At 39.9% G+C, this 17125-nt stretch overlaps 1 protein-coding gene and 1 long non-coding RNA gene across 6 annotated transcripts in view; one reads left to right on the forward strand and one right to left on the reverse strand.

Moving 5' to 3' along the window:
* LOC129737328 (uncharacterized) overlaps positions 1-17125 on the forward strand; it is a 770208-nt gene that overhangs the window by 126977 nt on the left and 626106 nt on the right. The window lies entirely within an intron of this gene.
* The window catches only part of LPCAT2 (lysophosphatidylcholine acyltransferase 2), a 32777-nt gene continuing 28897 nt past the window's right edge, over positions 13246-17125 (reverse strand). For all 3 annotated transcript variants that reach the window (XM_055726302.1, XM_055726303.1, XM_055726304.1), the window contains 3 exons: positions 17023-17121; positions 15116-15257; positions 13246-14855 (listed from right to left, as the gene is read on the reverse strand). In XM_055726302.1, coding sequence (XP_055582277.1) covers positions 14608-14855; positions 15116-15257; positions 17023-17121 — 489 coding nt within the window. In that variant the 3' untranslated portion in view covers positions 13246-14607. The remainder of the gene's footprint in view (positions 14856-15115; positions 15258-17022; positions 17122-17125) is intronic.

Genomic DNA, 17125 nt, shown 5'->3' on the forward strand with positions numbered 1-17125 from the left:
CATTCACATATAAGGACAACTTACCCTGCTAAGAAGAGCTGACAGGTATGCTCCTTTGCTTTCTTAGTAAACACCTGCATTTACAGTCTCCCCATTCTCTATCCCACTGGTGGCCTCTTACATGCCTTCACAGATCATCGTTGTTAACTGATTAGTCCATGTAATCTCAGCAGAAGAGTATTCTCCCCACTTTCACTGTCTGCAATTTGGATTTTTCAAATTGAGGCATAGAGAGTATGTCTGTGCACTGGAAAGGCGAAGTAAGTTGTTACACAGCTTATCTCCAAGCACGGCAGAACATTGTGCTCTGTGCCCGCCTACCTTTCATCTGTGCTTTTGCCTCTGGTGGACTGTGGCCACTGTTATTTTAGGATCTGGGTACAGAGTAGGAACCCAAATTACACCTATCACTCCTGTTTTAAGTGACACCATTTGGCCAGTGCAGTGGGAATGGGATGGGACCTGAGCCCGCCTTCGCTCTGTAAGCAGAGGAACTGGGATGACACAAATATAGTTGCTCACCTGGCCATAGAGAAGAACCCAGAAAAAATGAATACAGGATGGAACAGCAGGGTGTGCTCTGAAAGGATCTCCTGCAGAAGGCAGTCTCTCTTAAAAGAGAATCTGAGCGAGTGCCAGCCCCAGGGAGTGCCTGGCAGCCAGACTGAGCTGGAACAGACCTGGGGAGGGCTGGTGGGCGGTGTGGCCTGGTGCAGATGGGCTGCTATACTGCAGCATCCCAGGGATCCTCCGTCTTTGTGGGTGGGCCAGGGCTGCCAGCTTGCCCAAACTTCACAATATTTAGGATGTTTTCATAAAGTCCCACCTTCTGAATTCATGTGTTTCTCTTAAAAACTTAGCTTCCTTTCAAGAATAAAAAGTTACATTTCTAGCTCATAAGCCTGAAAACGTAAACTATAAGGGCTCATAAATGAAGGATAATAAAAATAAATGCCTTACTATTTTTTTGGAAGAAAAGCAAAGATGAATTTAAGAGGCTTTTTCAGTGTGGTTTTGAATGTCTTCAGGAGAGGGAAACCACTTAAGCCTCTTTCTGTGCATTCGGGAAGACATTGCAGAACTTTTCCAAGATACTTCACATTCTGCAGGTTTGTGATGGCAGGGAGGTAGAGATGGGAAAGCAGATGGGATCAGGCCCGAGTTCCATAATGTTCCACTCAGTTGTGCTGTCCTGCAGCTGAACAGTGCAGGAATTTCCTGCACAAAGGAGCACACAGAAATTTTTTAAATTAAAAAAAAAAAGGAGGGGGGAGGGGGGAAGAGTGAGTTGAATTCATGTGAAAGGATGTCAAACCAAAAGCAAACCACATCACTGCAGAATATCAAGATATACTAGCATACGTGGTATGACCTTCAGAGGAGCATAGAACAATGAGGAGTTGTACATGCTCACTCCTAATTCCTCAAAGAAGTTTTTGCTGTTAGTGACAGGCCATTAATTATTAGTCTGCATATTAGTAATGTAATCAGTGCTATTTCTTAATACATTCTTGTGATCCTAGTGTTTTCTATTGTTTTGTTCGTCTGTTATTTTTGTGTGGGGTTTTTTTCTTTAATTTCCAGAGTTTAGACAAGGATCTGCCTGAGCTTCCACACATACTGCAGAAGGAAATCAAGGGGCACCTGTCTCAGCCTCGGCTTCTGCATCTCATTAGCAGTTTGCAGATTTTCTGGGGGAGTGCTGAATACCTATCCTGTACCTCTTCATGAGGGGCTCAGGCTGCTGCTGGCCTGCACAGCAGTGTCGTTTGCCTTGAGTTCAACTCCAGCCAGGAGTTCTGAGCCAGGGTAGTGTCTGATGCAGATGAGTTGAGTTAGACTCAAAACTTTCAGAGGAAGTTGGGAAATGTGGTTTCTCCTTCCTTTTATTTTTTTTTTTTTTTCTTTATGAGAGAGAATAATGAAGTTTGAAAAAAATGATAGGTATAGGTACTGCTTGGTTGGGACTTGGATGTGCTAGCAGCTAAGAACTTGTTTGTTTAGATTGCAAGAAGGGGTAGGCTAGCATATTTGCTGGACTCTGATCTCTGGGTAGCACAGGAACCCTTTCAATAAAATAAGTATGGGGGAAGTTTCAGGGGAGTTTGAGGATGGGAGGACAAGTTGTTTGAGTGTGGGACTTCTCTGAAGCTTTCTGCCTCTATTTTTCATCAGGGTTGTGCTCTAGGAGACCCTAGGTCAAATTTGGAAGGCAAACTCAACTTTGAAGGAGTATTGTATATTTAGTTATGTCAGTATATGCTGACTGGACAAGACAGAAAATAAGAAGATAGAACCAAATTAAGTTGGTATGGTTAGTAACTTCACCAGGGAGAGGGCCACTGGAGGCAAAACTTGCCTATGTGTTACTACACCTAGGTCAGTTACTAGTTCGTCTTCTTCTTTTGGTTCTAGAATTGCTGCAGTTGACTTCAACATCTCCCTTTCCTATGGGCTTGAGCCCCCCCAACCCTTGACTCGCGTGTTCGTAAGGAGGCATAAGCAGGGTTTAATGCAGCACCAGCACTTCAGTATTCTCTTTCTCAATAAATTAATCATTAATGTTGACCACTGACTCCCATGTTATTTATCTTATGCTTTTCCCTATTTTCTCTTACCCTTATTCTCCCTTCTGAGTTTATTTCAGCAAAACTTTGTTCTAGTCTCTGCTGTTGGGTAAGTCTCTGCAGCCCCTATGGGGAGAAAGAGAAAATGGGTCAGAGCTACAGAGGTAGCAGCAGCACACGGTCTGCTTACTGGAACAAGTACGAGGCCAGGAACAGAGAAGTGCTGGAAGCTTCTTGCTGTGTTTCTGTGGTATAATAACACAGCTTTGATGGCACACTAATTCAGTTTTTTTACTTTTAGGAACCACTAAGGCAGTATTGATGCTTCCTTAACTGTGCTAGTTCATTATCATACAATGTAATTATCTGATTCTGGTATACAGTTTGTAGGACCTATTTTCTGGGGCCTGTTTCTTGGCAGATCTACCTGATAATGCAGCTTCCAAAAATGTACATTAAAGGGTGAGATTGCTGTGCTGAATAAATTATTATTTGTATTTTGGTGGGGTTTGGGGCCCTGTTGTGATAGGCTCTGTAAAATGTCTGACATAAGGCCAGTCCAAGCCCTAAAGAATCCAAGTTTAAAAATAAAAACCACAAACAGATAATAGGCTGAAGTCAAAATCCCAGTCCTTTGGAAGGAATTTGGCTGTAAATTGGAACTTGGCAGCTCTGGAGGGTTTATAATTAAAAATGCCAAATAAAACTCTGGTAAGGAGCCTTACCATGTCATTGCTGACATTAACATTAGGCTGCCTTACTGGGATTGATAGAGGCTTTCTTCCTTCTTGTTTAATAATGTATTTCCTCTTGGAGGAAAACGTGGTGGTAAAACTCAGCAAAGCCAACAATGTGTCTCATAAACAAATCCATTTCCTTCTTCAAACATTGTTTCATTCAAGTGCAATATATTCAAAATTCCTTTTACCACTGGATCTTTAATTGGTTCCCTTTGCAGGAGTGAAGCAGCCATTCTTTGAATCTCCCTTGAAGTTTGGCTGAATTTTAAAAAATCTGCTATGGTATCTCCTGTTGGGAATGCATCTTTTACTGAATTGCAGCAAGGAAGTGACCTTGGTAACATTCTTGATGTATGGCTTTATTTGGAGTTTCTCAGGAAAAATCCACACATTTGTTTTTAATGGTGGGCATTTGCCTGTAATATGTAAAGAAAAGAACCCCTTAACATTTCTTCAGAGGGATGCAATTGAATTTCAGGGTTGTTTAATGATTTTTAAAACAAACAAATGAAGGACACCTGTTTCTGGAGTGAGGAGATCTCGTTTTGTCTGTCTCTGAGAAAGCCTCAGCTGCTCTGTTTCTTCCAGAAATTTGTTTAGTAAGGCCCCAGGAAGGGGTAATAGGGCACTTTCATTTGTTTAACATTAGGCATAGCTTTTGCTGCATTTCTGGATTCATTGCTTTTTTTTGTTTTCCACACATTGCTGTGATGTACAGATGTGATTTGAATACAGGGCTTTTTATTGAGGCTACACAGCCTTTTTGCCTCCAGTTAGTAAGTGTAGTTATTTGAAATGCAAATGTATCTGTGTTACTTCCAGTCTTTAATGTTCTGTACAAAGAAGAGACAGAAATGGGGAGAGCAAAGGTAAAGGAGAAGCAATACTATCTAAATGGTTTTGTGGCTTAAGACTGAGTGCTGACTAAATACGGGAAGAATAAGCACCCATTTGGAAAGTGTTTCAGCAACTAAAAGAACCAAATTCAGTTTATTATATTCTGTAGGAACAAGTGAAATTCCGATTGCTAGTCACCAGACATTCATTGAAACAGGCTACTCAAGTTACCTTGATTTTAGCATTAATATTGCCTGGAAGAGCACTGACATTGCCTGGAAGGCTGTGGTTTAGGTTAGTGGTTTGTATGCCCTCCTTGTTTGGGATGGTTTGGAATTGTAAAAATTATTTTCACCCAGTCAAGGAGTAAGGGATACACCATGTGATTGCAACCATATAGCAGGGCTGGTAAATACCGCTAAAGCTGTGGAAGATGGTCTGCAGTGTAACCCAGGGCTGAATGTGTTCAATTAAAACTATTCATTAAATGTTTTTTCATGATGAATGGATTCAGAGAAAATCAGCTCTGGCTTTTGGACTATTTATCAATTAATGAGAAAACAAAGTTGTAATGAGTACGGTGATGAGCACTGACTAGATATAGTAGAAGCTCATAAGAGGACAGAGCAAAATATGGTACTGTATAGCAATGTTCCCTCACCCAGCCTTGAATAATGAAAGAATTGAATAGAATTTGCCATTGTTGGAAAAAAGCTTACACACACAGACCTGCCTGGTGAGCTGGCACCGACTTTCAGTAGCAATAACTCAGTGTGCTACTGTGACATAGAAATGAAATGAGCTTCCTTGTGCATAAATGAGGCTTTCGGCAGAGAAAGTACATGGGGGTTGCTATGCTGGGTGGCAAACACCTTCCATTATCCCATAGAAATGCCGACTGGAAATTTCTTGGTTTACTACTGTAAGCAAAAAGGCTGTATCATGCTGCTGCCGTGCCTCTAGTTGCAGTTGCCTAATTACCAGGGCAAGAGTTGCTCTTCTACTAGTCCTCTGAATGCTGCCTGGCTTCTCTTCCGTCTTTGCTCTAAGCAAGCAGTGGGGGAAGAGTGGCTCGTGCTTTTTTTACCAGTCCTGTGCATAGGTCCTTCAGAGAGCTTATTTTCACGATTAAAATGGAGTTAGTGGGGATTTTCTTCTCTTCCATCACACTCTTTTTGTGCCCTGTGCTTGGTTGGGCTATGTTTTCTGAAGAAACAGACTGAAAATGTATTTTAACAGTACTTGGTCCTCTAAGTTGTAGGCGGCTTTTGGAAAATGATACTTTAGGCACAGAGGCAGCTCTCTGGGTGCTTCCACACAGCGTTTATCTAGACATCAAGGTAAATTTTTACTTATCTGAGACGCTTCCTCTGAAGTAACTGCTTCTGAAGAAGTAGAAAATAACTCTTGATTTTTTTTTTTTTTAATGATTCCCTGCTGTCTGAGAGTGGATGCCACCAGTGGGTCACAGATATCTGTCTAGTGGCAGACTTCTAACTCAAAATTAATATTCTTGTTTGATGGTTTGTTTCACCACTAAAGACATGAGCTATAGAGTTCTAGTAACTGAAGACTCCTCATGGATAAGTATTTTATTCCTTAGAGTTTGGGTGACCTGATTGCAATAGCACTGTTTTTAGGAAGAGAAGATGCTAACCTTATCATCCTGGTTTTATTATACTTAAGGTTGCATCTGAAACTTTTGCTGACGTGGTTTCTTTACTAATGTGTTGCCAAAGTAAATTTGGTTCAGTTTTGCTGTATCAGTATCATCTATTATGGAGAGCATCATGGGCTGAAAAACTTAATGTCATTAAGTTATTATGTATTTTCTCAGTTAGAAGACGGTGGGCTACCCTGATGGGTAGGTCTGATGCAGGAGCAGGATAAGATTAGAATATATTTTTCATCTAAGAATAGCGTGGAAGTTTCAGTATTTTAAAGAAAGGGATGAAATACTTAATATTTATTGCACTTACAGCACAAATTGTTTGCAGAGAAACATCCAGTCATTAAGAATGATTCAGTCTTGATGAATTACCCTGCCTTACACAGTGGTATAGCTAAAGGACACTTCTAGCTGGCTTTGTTTTTTATGACCGGGGTGATATATTCCCAAAAGACTGAAGCACTTTCTAAGGAGGGAAAACATTGTCCTCGTCGCATCAACAGTCCTTTCTTGGGTACATTGTGACATCCTTTTTGTGGGATGTGTTTGTCACTGTGCTGGATGGGAGATGTGTGCGTAATGAATCCAGTGGAAATAAACAGTGTCTTCCCCCTTATGAATATTTGATCTATGATTTATTTATCCACCCAGACTTGGACTAATAGCATGTCAAATGCTGCCTGTTTGTTTTCCTGTTGACATATTTCTATCAGCAGTGTCTTCTGTATTATGGACAGGAAAAATATTAGCAGACTTATAAAACAATGGCTTAATGAGACCAGTTCTTTGATGTAAGCTAGATGGACTCCACTTGGGAAAATAATAAGAGATTAGGTGGAGGGGAAGGGTTTTCTGTCTACTGTGAAATGGTTCACATCAGGCTGGAAGAAGAGTAAATTGAGACTGAATGACTCCACCACAAGGTCAGACACTGACCGGTGCTGACGGGCCAGTGTCTGCTAGGGCAGGACTTGCCTACGTACCCCTGTGTAACTGTATGGACACCTGAGATCTTTTTATTTTGCGCCTTAGCATGCACCAAGTCATGGTGGAAAGAATCAGGCTTGATATCACTGAAAATGCCTAGTCAAAGCAAGCAAGTCAGAGATAGCTGCAGGTGAGAAGTACAAGTATTTTGGTAGGGAAAAAGATGCTAAAAGAGTCTAAATGCACCATCTTGCCATCAAAGATCAACTCTGTTTAATCTGTGCTTTTTGTGATCTGATGCGGTTTGCCTTCTTGCATCTGAAAAAAAAAATTAAAAAAATCAGTGGGAGTGTTAAAGCAAAGAATGTCATATTTGATTACAGGGTTTGGGACACCACGAGCACCCATGGGTAATTCACTTATTCCGCAGTCAGAACACTTGTTATTTCTATCTTTGCTGTGCTGGTACCCTCCTGTGTAACTCTTGGCAAGGTAGTCGCTTTCCTTTTGCCTTGTCTATTTATAAACTGTTAAATGTCCAGGGAAGATAGAACCCCTTATTATGTGCCTTATACAATACTTAGTTCAATGGCTGTTTCTTCTGCTAGAGCAGTGAACTTATTGTAATAAAATTAATAACAATGGAGAGTTTTGTCAAAGGTGTCTCCTCTTCCTTGTCATTGTCTGAAGGGCTGGTTCTCTTTGGTCCACGAAGTATCTTTTCTACTCAAAGAGAAGTTTCCACTCTATAAAGCATAAACTTTTTCCTTTAAAAATGGCAATAGCCAAGGTAGAAAGAATGGCTCCTGCTTGTATTTATTTCAAAGGCTGTTTTAGGTTTAGTGTGGCTTTGAGTTAATAATAGTTCAAACCTGCATTCAAACTGTATAGGTGAAAATGCCTCTGTTCCTCTCTCCCCAGTGTATATTGACAATATACTGTTCTGCTTACAAGAGACATGCTGTCAAAGACATGTAATTAAATAACATTATGGACGTTGGCATGCTTTCATTCAAAAGAACAGCATACAAAATGTAAACATTTTAAATTATTTCTGCTTTGAACGGCTGCTGTAGTTCATGGCTGGTTATCTCCCGTTTCAAAGACTTCCGGCATTGAGGAAAACAGCTTTCCTAAAAGCTGCTGGCAGTTCTGGTATGACTCCTTCTAGTCTCCTACACTTTTTCCTGTTCATTTCTTTTTTACGTTTTAAAAAAACATTTTGAATTTTCCTGCAATCTTTGATATCAGGAGATATGAGCAGAAACACAGACTCGCGTATCTAATTGTGCACTCGGCCTTATCTTTGTCTGCAAGGCTGATGTTTACCTTTGAAAAGGAAATTATTATTCTTTTTGAACAATTATAGCCTCTAAGCTTTCATCATGTCTCTCTAGTTGGTAGTGCTTTGCTCCTAGTGCACTGTCAGATGCTTAGTGAAGTTTTAGGAAGATAATGTCCTTAACAAAAGGGAAGGGTTTTTTTTGTTGTTTTTTTTTTTTTAAGAAGAAAGCTCTTTTTAATAATAATCTGAACTGATCAAAATGTTCTTGATAAACTTGTCTTTTAACTTCTGTAAGGATAAGGCTAAGATACTGCAGTAGGCAGGAATGAGCAGTTGTAGGAAGAGAGCAAGGGCGAGGCTGGTTAAGGAGCAGCTCTTTGGAAGAGGGTCTAGGGCTTACAGATTGGCGATAGCTGTGTATGAGTAGGCAAGGCTGTGGGTTTTTAGAAAAGCCAAGCTTTATGCTGTGTATGAGCAGGAATATCAACTGCAAACTATGGAAAGAAAGCCTTCTAGTGTACTGAGGAATGGTAGGGCTGTCCCTGGTGAACCTAAATGAAAATAATCAGTAGTCTAAAAAGTGCAGCCTGTGAGGAAAAAAAAAAAGAGGTTTTGCTTTTTGGCTTAAGAAAGGCAGGCTGGGAGATGCAAGAGTGAAACAGGCGTGATGATAAGCTCTGGATATAGGTATGTACAGATATAAATAGTTACCCCGCAGAGCAATAGAAATTGAAATCAATCAATTCTCCTTAAGCAAGGTGAACAGAAGACCTAATGTCTTCAGCTGCAGAAGTATTCAGGTTAGACCATGAGAAAAACTTTTCCAATAGAAATTGTTAAGGAATGGAATTGTTAAGGAATGGACTAGATTGTCCGGCAAGGCTGTGTAGTCTTCCTCTGCAGAGGCCTTTAACGATGTTTAGTTTAATGAATTCTCACTTTGCAAACAAATTCTGTTTTCTGGGTTTATGGGAAGGGAAGGATTTTTAGTGTGTTTATCGGGTATTTTTGCTAACACCAAGTTCACAATTAAAAGTTAACTAAGTAACATTCTTAAAATGTCTTGATTTTGCTCACAATTCCTAGAAAATACAAATTCCCCAATCTCCTTTGTAAAACCTATGACTTGTTTCAATGGTTCCTATTGTAGTACTGTTACACCACTAAATCAAGTCTCATGCAGCCATTGCATAGCATCAAGAGATTACACACTCAAGGAGACTTCTAGAAACTAGGGAGACATACTTTTACCTGTGCCCCGTTTAGAGAAAAGCAATGCACCTGCAGGTGTAGTTTTAAAAGATAAGCCTCACTTAAACCTCATTTTAACATGCAAAAGAAGAGTTTCAATAGAATGTTTTCTAGATAGTCTAATAAAAATGAACTGATGAAATAATTAATATCATTGATTTACTTTCAGCACATTAAAGCATGTAATATCATGAAAAAGTACAACTTTGATGTGAGGATAGAGGAGGGGCATATATTCACTTTCAACCTGTTGCAGCATGGGGGACTTACCAGTAGGTAGTGCCTGGCTGAGGTAATGAAGTATTTCCCATGATAACAGTGTCATGTGGCTTTGAAGTCTCACCATTCTGTGGTTGTTACAGAATATCTTAAGCTAAGAAGATGGCACAATAATTGAAAACTTTCATAAAATTTAATCAGTTGTGATTTTCCTTGGTGAGGGCTGTGTGATTCTTACCACCACTGACAATAACTAGCCATGGAAATTTTTCCTGTCTTCTAATTATTAGTATTATTATGTGCTTTTAGTAAGTACAAAGTATCTGGTTGATGCCCACAGGATTAAGCATACACCTGAGTGCTTAGCAGAAGTTGGGTCCTTAAATGACCCTTCTGTATTTCCTTTGTCACGGCACTAAACCTACTGCGCTTCTTGAACTTTATCTGTGTAAGTGCTGCATACTGTATTTATATCAGACACATTTTTTTGTTTGCATTTTGGCTTTATGAAATGTCAGAATCAATCTTAGACTAATGAAATGTCCAAATTTCATCTCAGCTATGAACATAGCTGCTAATCCTATAAGATGTTTACTTTCTGCCTCTCTGGCTATGTATAGTAACAGAGAGTCTGCCAACTTAAGCACTGCTGACAGACGTCTCCCTACTGCTAGTCAGTCTAATAAATGTTATTTCATTGAGTAAAGATTTAAAATTAATTAATTAAATGTCATTAAAATCCCTTGCAACCTTTGACAAGTTTGCTGTTACTGCAGACCAGTAGAAGTAGTTACCTGAATACTGCATATGCCCCCTGAATCCCTCCCAATTCAGTAACTTTTATGTTTTAATCTTACAACTTCTTAACTCTTGTCATTGTGGAATACATCTTTTAATGGTAGTAGCTACATTTTAGGTGGAAACATGGAGGGAGAAAGTAGAGGGAAAGGTAGACTGTTCCAAGGGATGTGAAACCAACAGGAAAAAGGTAAGTCGAAGGCCACTGATCAGAGTCCAACCTTCCTAGCAAATCAAAGAGAGTGTAACTACAAACCTTCCAAGCCTTTCTTTGAAACAGATTTGAATTTTTTTTTTTCCTGTGGCATTCTCAAAGTGAGAACTATGTAATTCTCAGCATGAAATCTCAGGCTGCTTTCCTTGTTGAAGGCTGTGTCAAACAGTTCACAGGCAGACTGTCCACAGAGGAGTTGTGGGTGTGTTTGTGCATGCGGTGACATTTTTTACATTTAGTTTCTAAGCTTCAGACCCTGATTTTCCACATCCATGCATTCTGAGTAGCCCTTGGCACCAATGCAAACACTACCAGAAACCTGCTGAGGCAGAATGGCATATTTATTTGCACTGGCATAGTGCCTGAGGAATTACCCAGGAATAGGGCCCTGGCATGCTGACCACCATAGAAAAAAAGATCTCAACAAATGTTTCTCAGACTTCTGATACCCGGGGAACACTTTGTTTTAGATGGGAATTGCTAGGTAGGTGACAGATATGACCAAGCAGCCCTTACCCTGTGCAGCAGTCCTATGAATGATCATTAGACTTGTCACACAACGTGACCATTCTTTGAACTTCCAGGGCTCTTCATCCTGCCAGGCTCTTGAGAGGGGTTGAACAGCATACAGCTGTCTTGCAAAATTTCCTTTGCAAACCATTTGGGAATTACAGAAATTTTTTCCCTGCACAATATGGAGTGAGCTGATGAGGAAGAGGAGGCAACACCCACAGGAACACGGTGGGAATATGTGTTGGCACCTAACTTGTTCTGATGTAGATGAATACAAAAGCTCTGAAGCAGCAGCCACTGCCTGGCTTGGTACCTCTGGCTGATGCTGCACAGCTACTGACTGTGAAAATAGGAGATCCATTTGCAGATGCTTCCCATCGAAGTGTTACTGCTCTTCTACTGATGGGCATGTGATTTTGGTAGTTTCGGACCAGACCTTATAGTAGTATGATCTGACATGAAACCTGGATGTGTTATCTCTATTTCTACTTTTATTTAGGCAGTGGCACTGAAAGAGCAAAGGAAGTACAAATACAGTTTTAATTTTCTTGGATCAGAAGATCTTTCCCTCAGCAATCAAACCCCGGTGTGGCCAGTGGAGACCCTGTTGATTCATCTTCCTTACACAAATTGATCGGGATCTGTAGTATTAATATCTTCCTGGTTCCAGGGTGAACAAAGAAGGTCCACTTTTCTAGGTGACCCACCATCACCTTCCATGTGTTTAGAAACAGGAGCCTAGCTTTTAAAAAATGTAAATGAGATTTATTAATAGTGTATATACATAGCTATCAGCAAACATAAGAAACAGCACCCCATGGGCCTCTGTTCTTGAGAATTAGCGTGTTTTCTTCTTGTCCGTGTCTGATTCTCACCCTTGTTTGGTTTCTTGCTTGCTCGAGTTTCTAAATACGTCACAGTGTCTTATTTTGGTATCTGTGAAGAATTTATCAAATCCATGTTACAGCATGACAGAGAAATAATGATTAAATAAATGATGTTTTCTACAGTGACATGGGACTAAATATAACTTTCCATAAGCTCTACTGTGCAGGACTCAAAATGATCCTTAAGCAGTCTGCAGACTTAAGAACTTGCACCTCAGGAAGCCTCAGGCAGAAAGGTGTCATCCCTCAATGCCTGATTGAGAACCATTTTCTCTTTAGTGTTTTTAACCTTCTCCTCCTGTTTAGTTCCTGCTCTGCCACTTAATGTAATGCCCGTTTATTGCAGACTGCTTCTAGTTTGGTCCTTTTAAAAGCTCCCTGAGGCACAATGATGCCTAGAAATTAATGTATTCCCTTCCCGCACATCAAGCAGATGTGTGCATATTGAGTTAGTGTCTCTAGCGTTTAGCTGATTTCTTTTCAGAGCACAGTTGAATCACTGCTACATACCAAACCCATTTATGGCGTTTCCTCCTTAAACCATTGGGATATGTAGATTTATATACACAGTATTTTTAGCTTTAATTGCAAAGCACTTGTATGACTTGCAGGTTTCAATAAAATCACTGATCCTAAATATGTTACACTATTGGGCAGCCCAGTCCTTCAGTTGCTGAATGCGGCTGGATTCAACAGCAGCGTGCGTAAGGCACCCTTGGCATTCCAAGACCTCGACATGGTTGTCTTTGTCATCTTTGCTCACCCCTTTCTCTTACTGTTTGGAATACAAGTTGTCTTCTTTGAAAAGATTACTGCTGGTTGAAAAGCTAAGGACTTCGGTTAACATGCTAGGTAAAAGCGTCCTTGCCAAAGAATTAACATTTATTCCAGCTAACTGGACAGCCAGGTTAGGGTAACTCCTGATTCTTCTTTAAAGTGAAAGAAAATCCTCTCCTAATCTATTACACAAAGCCATGATTACTTCTCAACTGTGGTTAAGGTCACTCGTTTTACGTGTAAATGGTGATGCCTTATTTTCCATCACAAAACAGAGGTATCTTTCCACATATATGCGAATCTTCTATCGTATCTTGTCTTGCTGAGGCAGTCAACAGAAGTAAGTCTTCGGAAGAGCATGAGTCCTGTCCTACTTTTCTAGCCTTACCATAAAGAAAAGTGCTATCACACTCAGAACTAAAAGTGACAACTTCAGGTTTCACCATGTTTATCAAGGTAAGACATCATAAGGATGATTTCCTGGAAATCCCCCCCCCAGCCCCTTAAGGTAGCCAGAGTACCCTTCCCACTGTACTGAAAAGACTTAGCTGTTCAAGTAAAGTCTTTTAAAAATATAGATTTATTTTAAGCACGTGAAACATCAGGATAGGCACAATTATAAACACAGATTAAACATGGCTATGAGCTTGCAGCCAGACAATGCAAGCAATAACTTATGAGGCAGAGGTTACCATTTCACATAGGAAAACCTTCTGAAAATTGGTTATTTTTGGTACTAGACATTCTAGGCTTTGCTCAACTCAGCTTTAATTTGAAAGTATCCTGTCACCCCACCCCTTCCAAGTTTTTATGTAGAAATATTTGCATAAATACCTATATGTTTTAAATGCTGCATAAAGTGCATTAAGATGAAGGATAGAAAAAGGTGCTGGCCCAATTTTCAGTGCACTAGAGGGGACTGAGGCAAAACATACTCAATCATTGACTAGAAGGAGCTTGGTTTTGAATCAGACCCTAAGAACACATTGAGTAATGGCACAGTAATGCAAACATGGTTTCTAGGAGACAACTTCAGAGTAGATACCAACTACTAGAACTATGGCTTGACAGCATATTTGCCTTGTTAAGTTTTGCACTGCAAGATCACATTCCTTTGTTGACAATTATTAGAATAAAAATATGCTGAAGCCTGAAATGTTCCTCCTAATGTGATGCTGAACAGTTGTTACTGTAAACAATATTCTATTTATTTTGAAATAGTCCATTAATTCTTGGGTCTTATTGTCTGCATTTTCCTGTGGACTGTGAGCTGCTATCCTGGAATTCCAATCAGTTTTTTGTTGTTAGAAGTGCAGCCATTTCCATCTTTAACTAGCCTTTAAGCCTAAAGCTGTTTCTGTTAACATCAGTGAATCAGCATGTCTTGTTCAGAAGCTTAGGCTTTATAGTTGACAAGTAGTTAAGGGAAATCTAAGGACAGCTAAAAGAAACCACCAGCTTCAACTCTCAGCTTCTTGTAACTTATTTGTGTCTCTCAGAAACTCGGCAAAGGCTAAGGGATATTGCAAATTAAACCACTATGGCATCATTTTTTTCCCCTTAAGATATGTTGGGGATGTAGAGGAATACAGCAGCACCAAAAATTCCACTTTTTTTTACACAAGTGGAGAGGTCACAGCAGTGCTGAAGCCTCTTACCCCTCTTAGCACATCTGTTACTCTTGTGGAAGCATGGACTTGGAAGACAGTGAACAACATTCCCAGTACTGTGACATCAACGGTAGAATAGTTACAGTGGTTTTTCCCTTTCATTCAAAGAGGAATAACTCCTCCTGATATCAAAGTAAAAAAAAAGAAACATTTTTTTAAATTGTAACTTCCATCTCTTTTGTATCAGTTGTGCTTATGAACAGCTGGAGAAAAAAATTCTGTAGAATTCAAGAGCTGAATTCTTTAACTCTTCTCAGTCATCCTTTTTGTCAGAGGTACTTGAGTTATCCTCTTCATTGCCTTCAGGACAGACTTTATTTCTTGCAGTTGGTGTTGTTTCTGAGACTGGGATTGCACTTTTTCTAACTGGACTGTGTTTGACTTCAGGTGACTCAATGTCATCTTCCTCCAACATATCTAACTGGTATCTCTGTAGGTCTAGGTATGTAGTAAACAACTTGGCATATTCTGGATGCTTGAGTGCAAAGTTCTTGAACTCATCTGAAAAATACAAAAAACACAGATAATGTAGTGCAGCAACAGAATCAAAGAAAGTTTCAGTGCCTGCTTTTTGTACTGAAGGTGATCTCCAGTGACTTTCCTCCGAAGCATCTCAGGCGTGTCACACAAAGTATCCAGGTCTGTGCTTCAACAGTTTTCCAAAGAAACACGGTATGAGAACCATCGGATAACTTCAGGGACAAAAAAGGTAGAAAACTCAACTGTCAGAGTGCTCTTTGTTACAAAAGGACGTAACTTACCATAGGACAGCTTCCCAGTATCATCTGCATCTATTTCTTTAAAGAGCATAGAAACATCAAGCTCAGGCACCCCCAGAGCTGACTGAATGATGGAAGCGAACTCATCTTCTGTTATCGTGCCATCCTCATCCATGTCAAAGAGCTGGAAAAGACATATCGTGTAGAAATATTTCAGCGTCAGTTTGCCTATGAGCCTTCTGTACACATTAGCTACCCATATGAGGTTTCTAGTATTCAAGACACAATCTGCCAGCAGTGCCTGGGATTTGAAGAGACTGGTTGCACCTCAGCTACTTTCTCCTGCAAAAGTTTTTATGTATTTTCTCTGGAGTAAGACTAAGCAGACACTTAGCAGAGCAATGTCCATGTTATAGTTGGGATTAGAACATTCTGCCACAACAAAGAAAACTCACAGCATTAGTTCAGTAATAAAACTCATATTAAACTGAAAAAAACAAAACTTAAACAAAAGTTTATGGGTTTTGTCACCATAAGCTATGCTAAGGGTTTACTGGATTCAACCACTCTACACTGGAACATCTCAGGTTTTAGTCTTCACTGTCATTAAGTTATGGCACATCTGCCATCATATTACACTTGCCACAGTTTATGCTCTGGCATAAAATACCTATTTTAGTACATGTGATCAATTGGCCACTAAGGAATTATTGTAATTAACAAGTAATTTTGCTGACTGGAATGCAGGCAGTAGATGTGCACTGATCATCCCATCCTTCCCAACGCAGTGACAGTAAGCATCAGCTCTGAATCAACCCCTTGAGAAATACAAGGGATAGATGGCTGTAATTCTTAAGTACTTGCTACAGGCAAACGTTCCCATTGTGAAGGGAAGTACATGTAGTGGTAAAGAAAACAAGTTGCAAAAGGAAACGCATAGTTCCATTTCAGACTGAAACAGGCTTTCACCAGCTGAACCAGTAACTTCCTGCTGAAATCAGGAATTAAAACAAATTATTGATTTTATCAGCACAACTGTTAAGATACTGAAAAGTATAGTCTAGAAAACAAAACAGTGAAACAGCAAAAATAGCTCCTAGGCTTGCTTCTTCATAGGAATCTGTAGTTATTTCATCCCTGAAAATGCACAAATCACTTTGAACAGCTGTAGTGCTTATCTGTAAAGAAGCCAGTAGATATAAGGGATCGTCATAAGAATTCTGGTACTTCAGAGTACCCATCAGTACAAAAAAGTACCCAGTTTAAGGTGAACAGGATCCATATCTCAATACATTGTTCAATATGTTTCATAAGAACAGATTAGTGGGTAAAATACTGCATCTGTGTCAAAGATCTACTGGAAAAAAAGAAGTCACTCAAGCATTTTCCCATTCAGGGACTGACAACCTGGGCATCCCTGGTCACACATTACCTGCCTGTACCTGGGATCTGAAAGGAGCTACTGCTCCTTGACTGTCTGTACTACCAAGACGCCACAATACAAACCAATACATCTTAGATGCAGCCCGAGTTCGGATGTACCAGTCCTGAGCAGCCCTTCTCAATCCCTCCACTCTGTTAACAACTGTGACTCTACTGAGTGCTTGACCCACAAAAGGATATTGCTCCATCTATTGTCTACTTGTGACATTGAAGAATCACAGCAGAAAAAACCTCAGGCGAAAAAACTGCAAGTGCTGCTGAATCATTTTTGGAGTTAGCCTGCCAAGTTACATATTCATTAGTGCCTTTACATGGCTTTTGAAACCCTCTTCTATGATGCCTGCAATCCTCCCCTTCCCCTTCACACTCCAAATGTCAATTGGTTTAAGAGTATTACTCACATTTGCATAACAGATTGAAGCTATAAACTTATGACTTGAAAGCTAACATATTTACAGTCAGTCTTGATTTGTCAGGTTTGCAGATTTACACCAAATTGAACTTACCTTAAATGCCATCCGAATAGTCTCTTCTGTGTTGGCTGGGTTACAAAGAATAGACAAACCAATTACATATTCTCTGAAGTCGATGGTGCCATCTCCATTCTGT

The sequence above is a fragment of the Falco cherrug genome, chromosome 14 (genome assembly GCF_023634085.1).
Source record: "Falco cherrug isolate bFalChe1 chromosome 14, bFalChe1.pri, whole genome shotgun sequence".
Taxonomy (NCBI): domain Eukaryota; kingdom Metazoa; phylum Chordata; class Aves; order Falconiformes; family Falconidae; genus Falco; species Falco cherrug.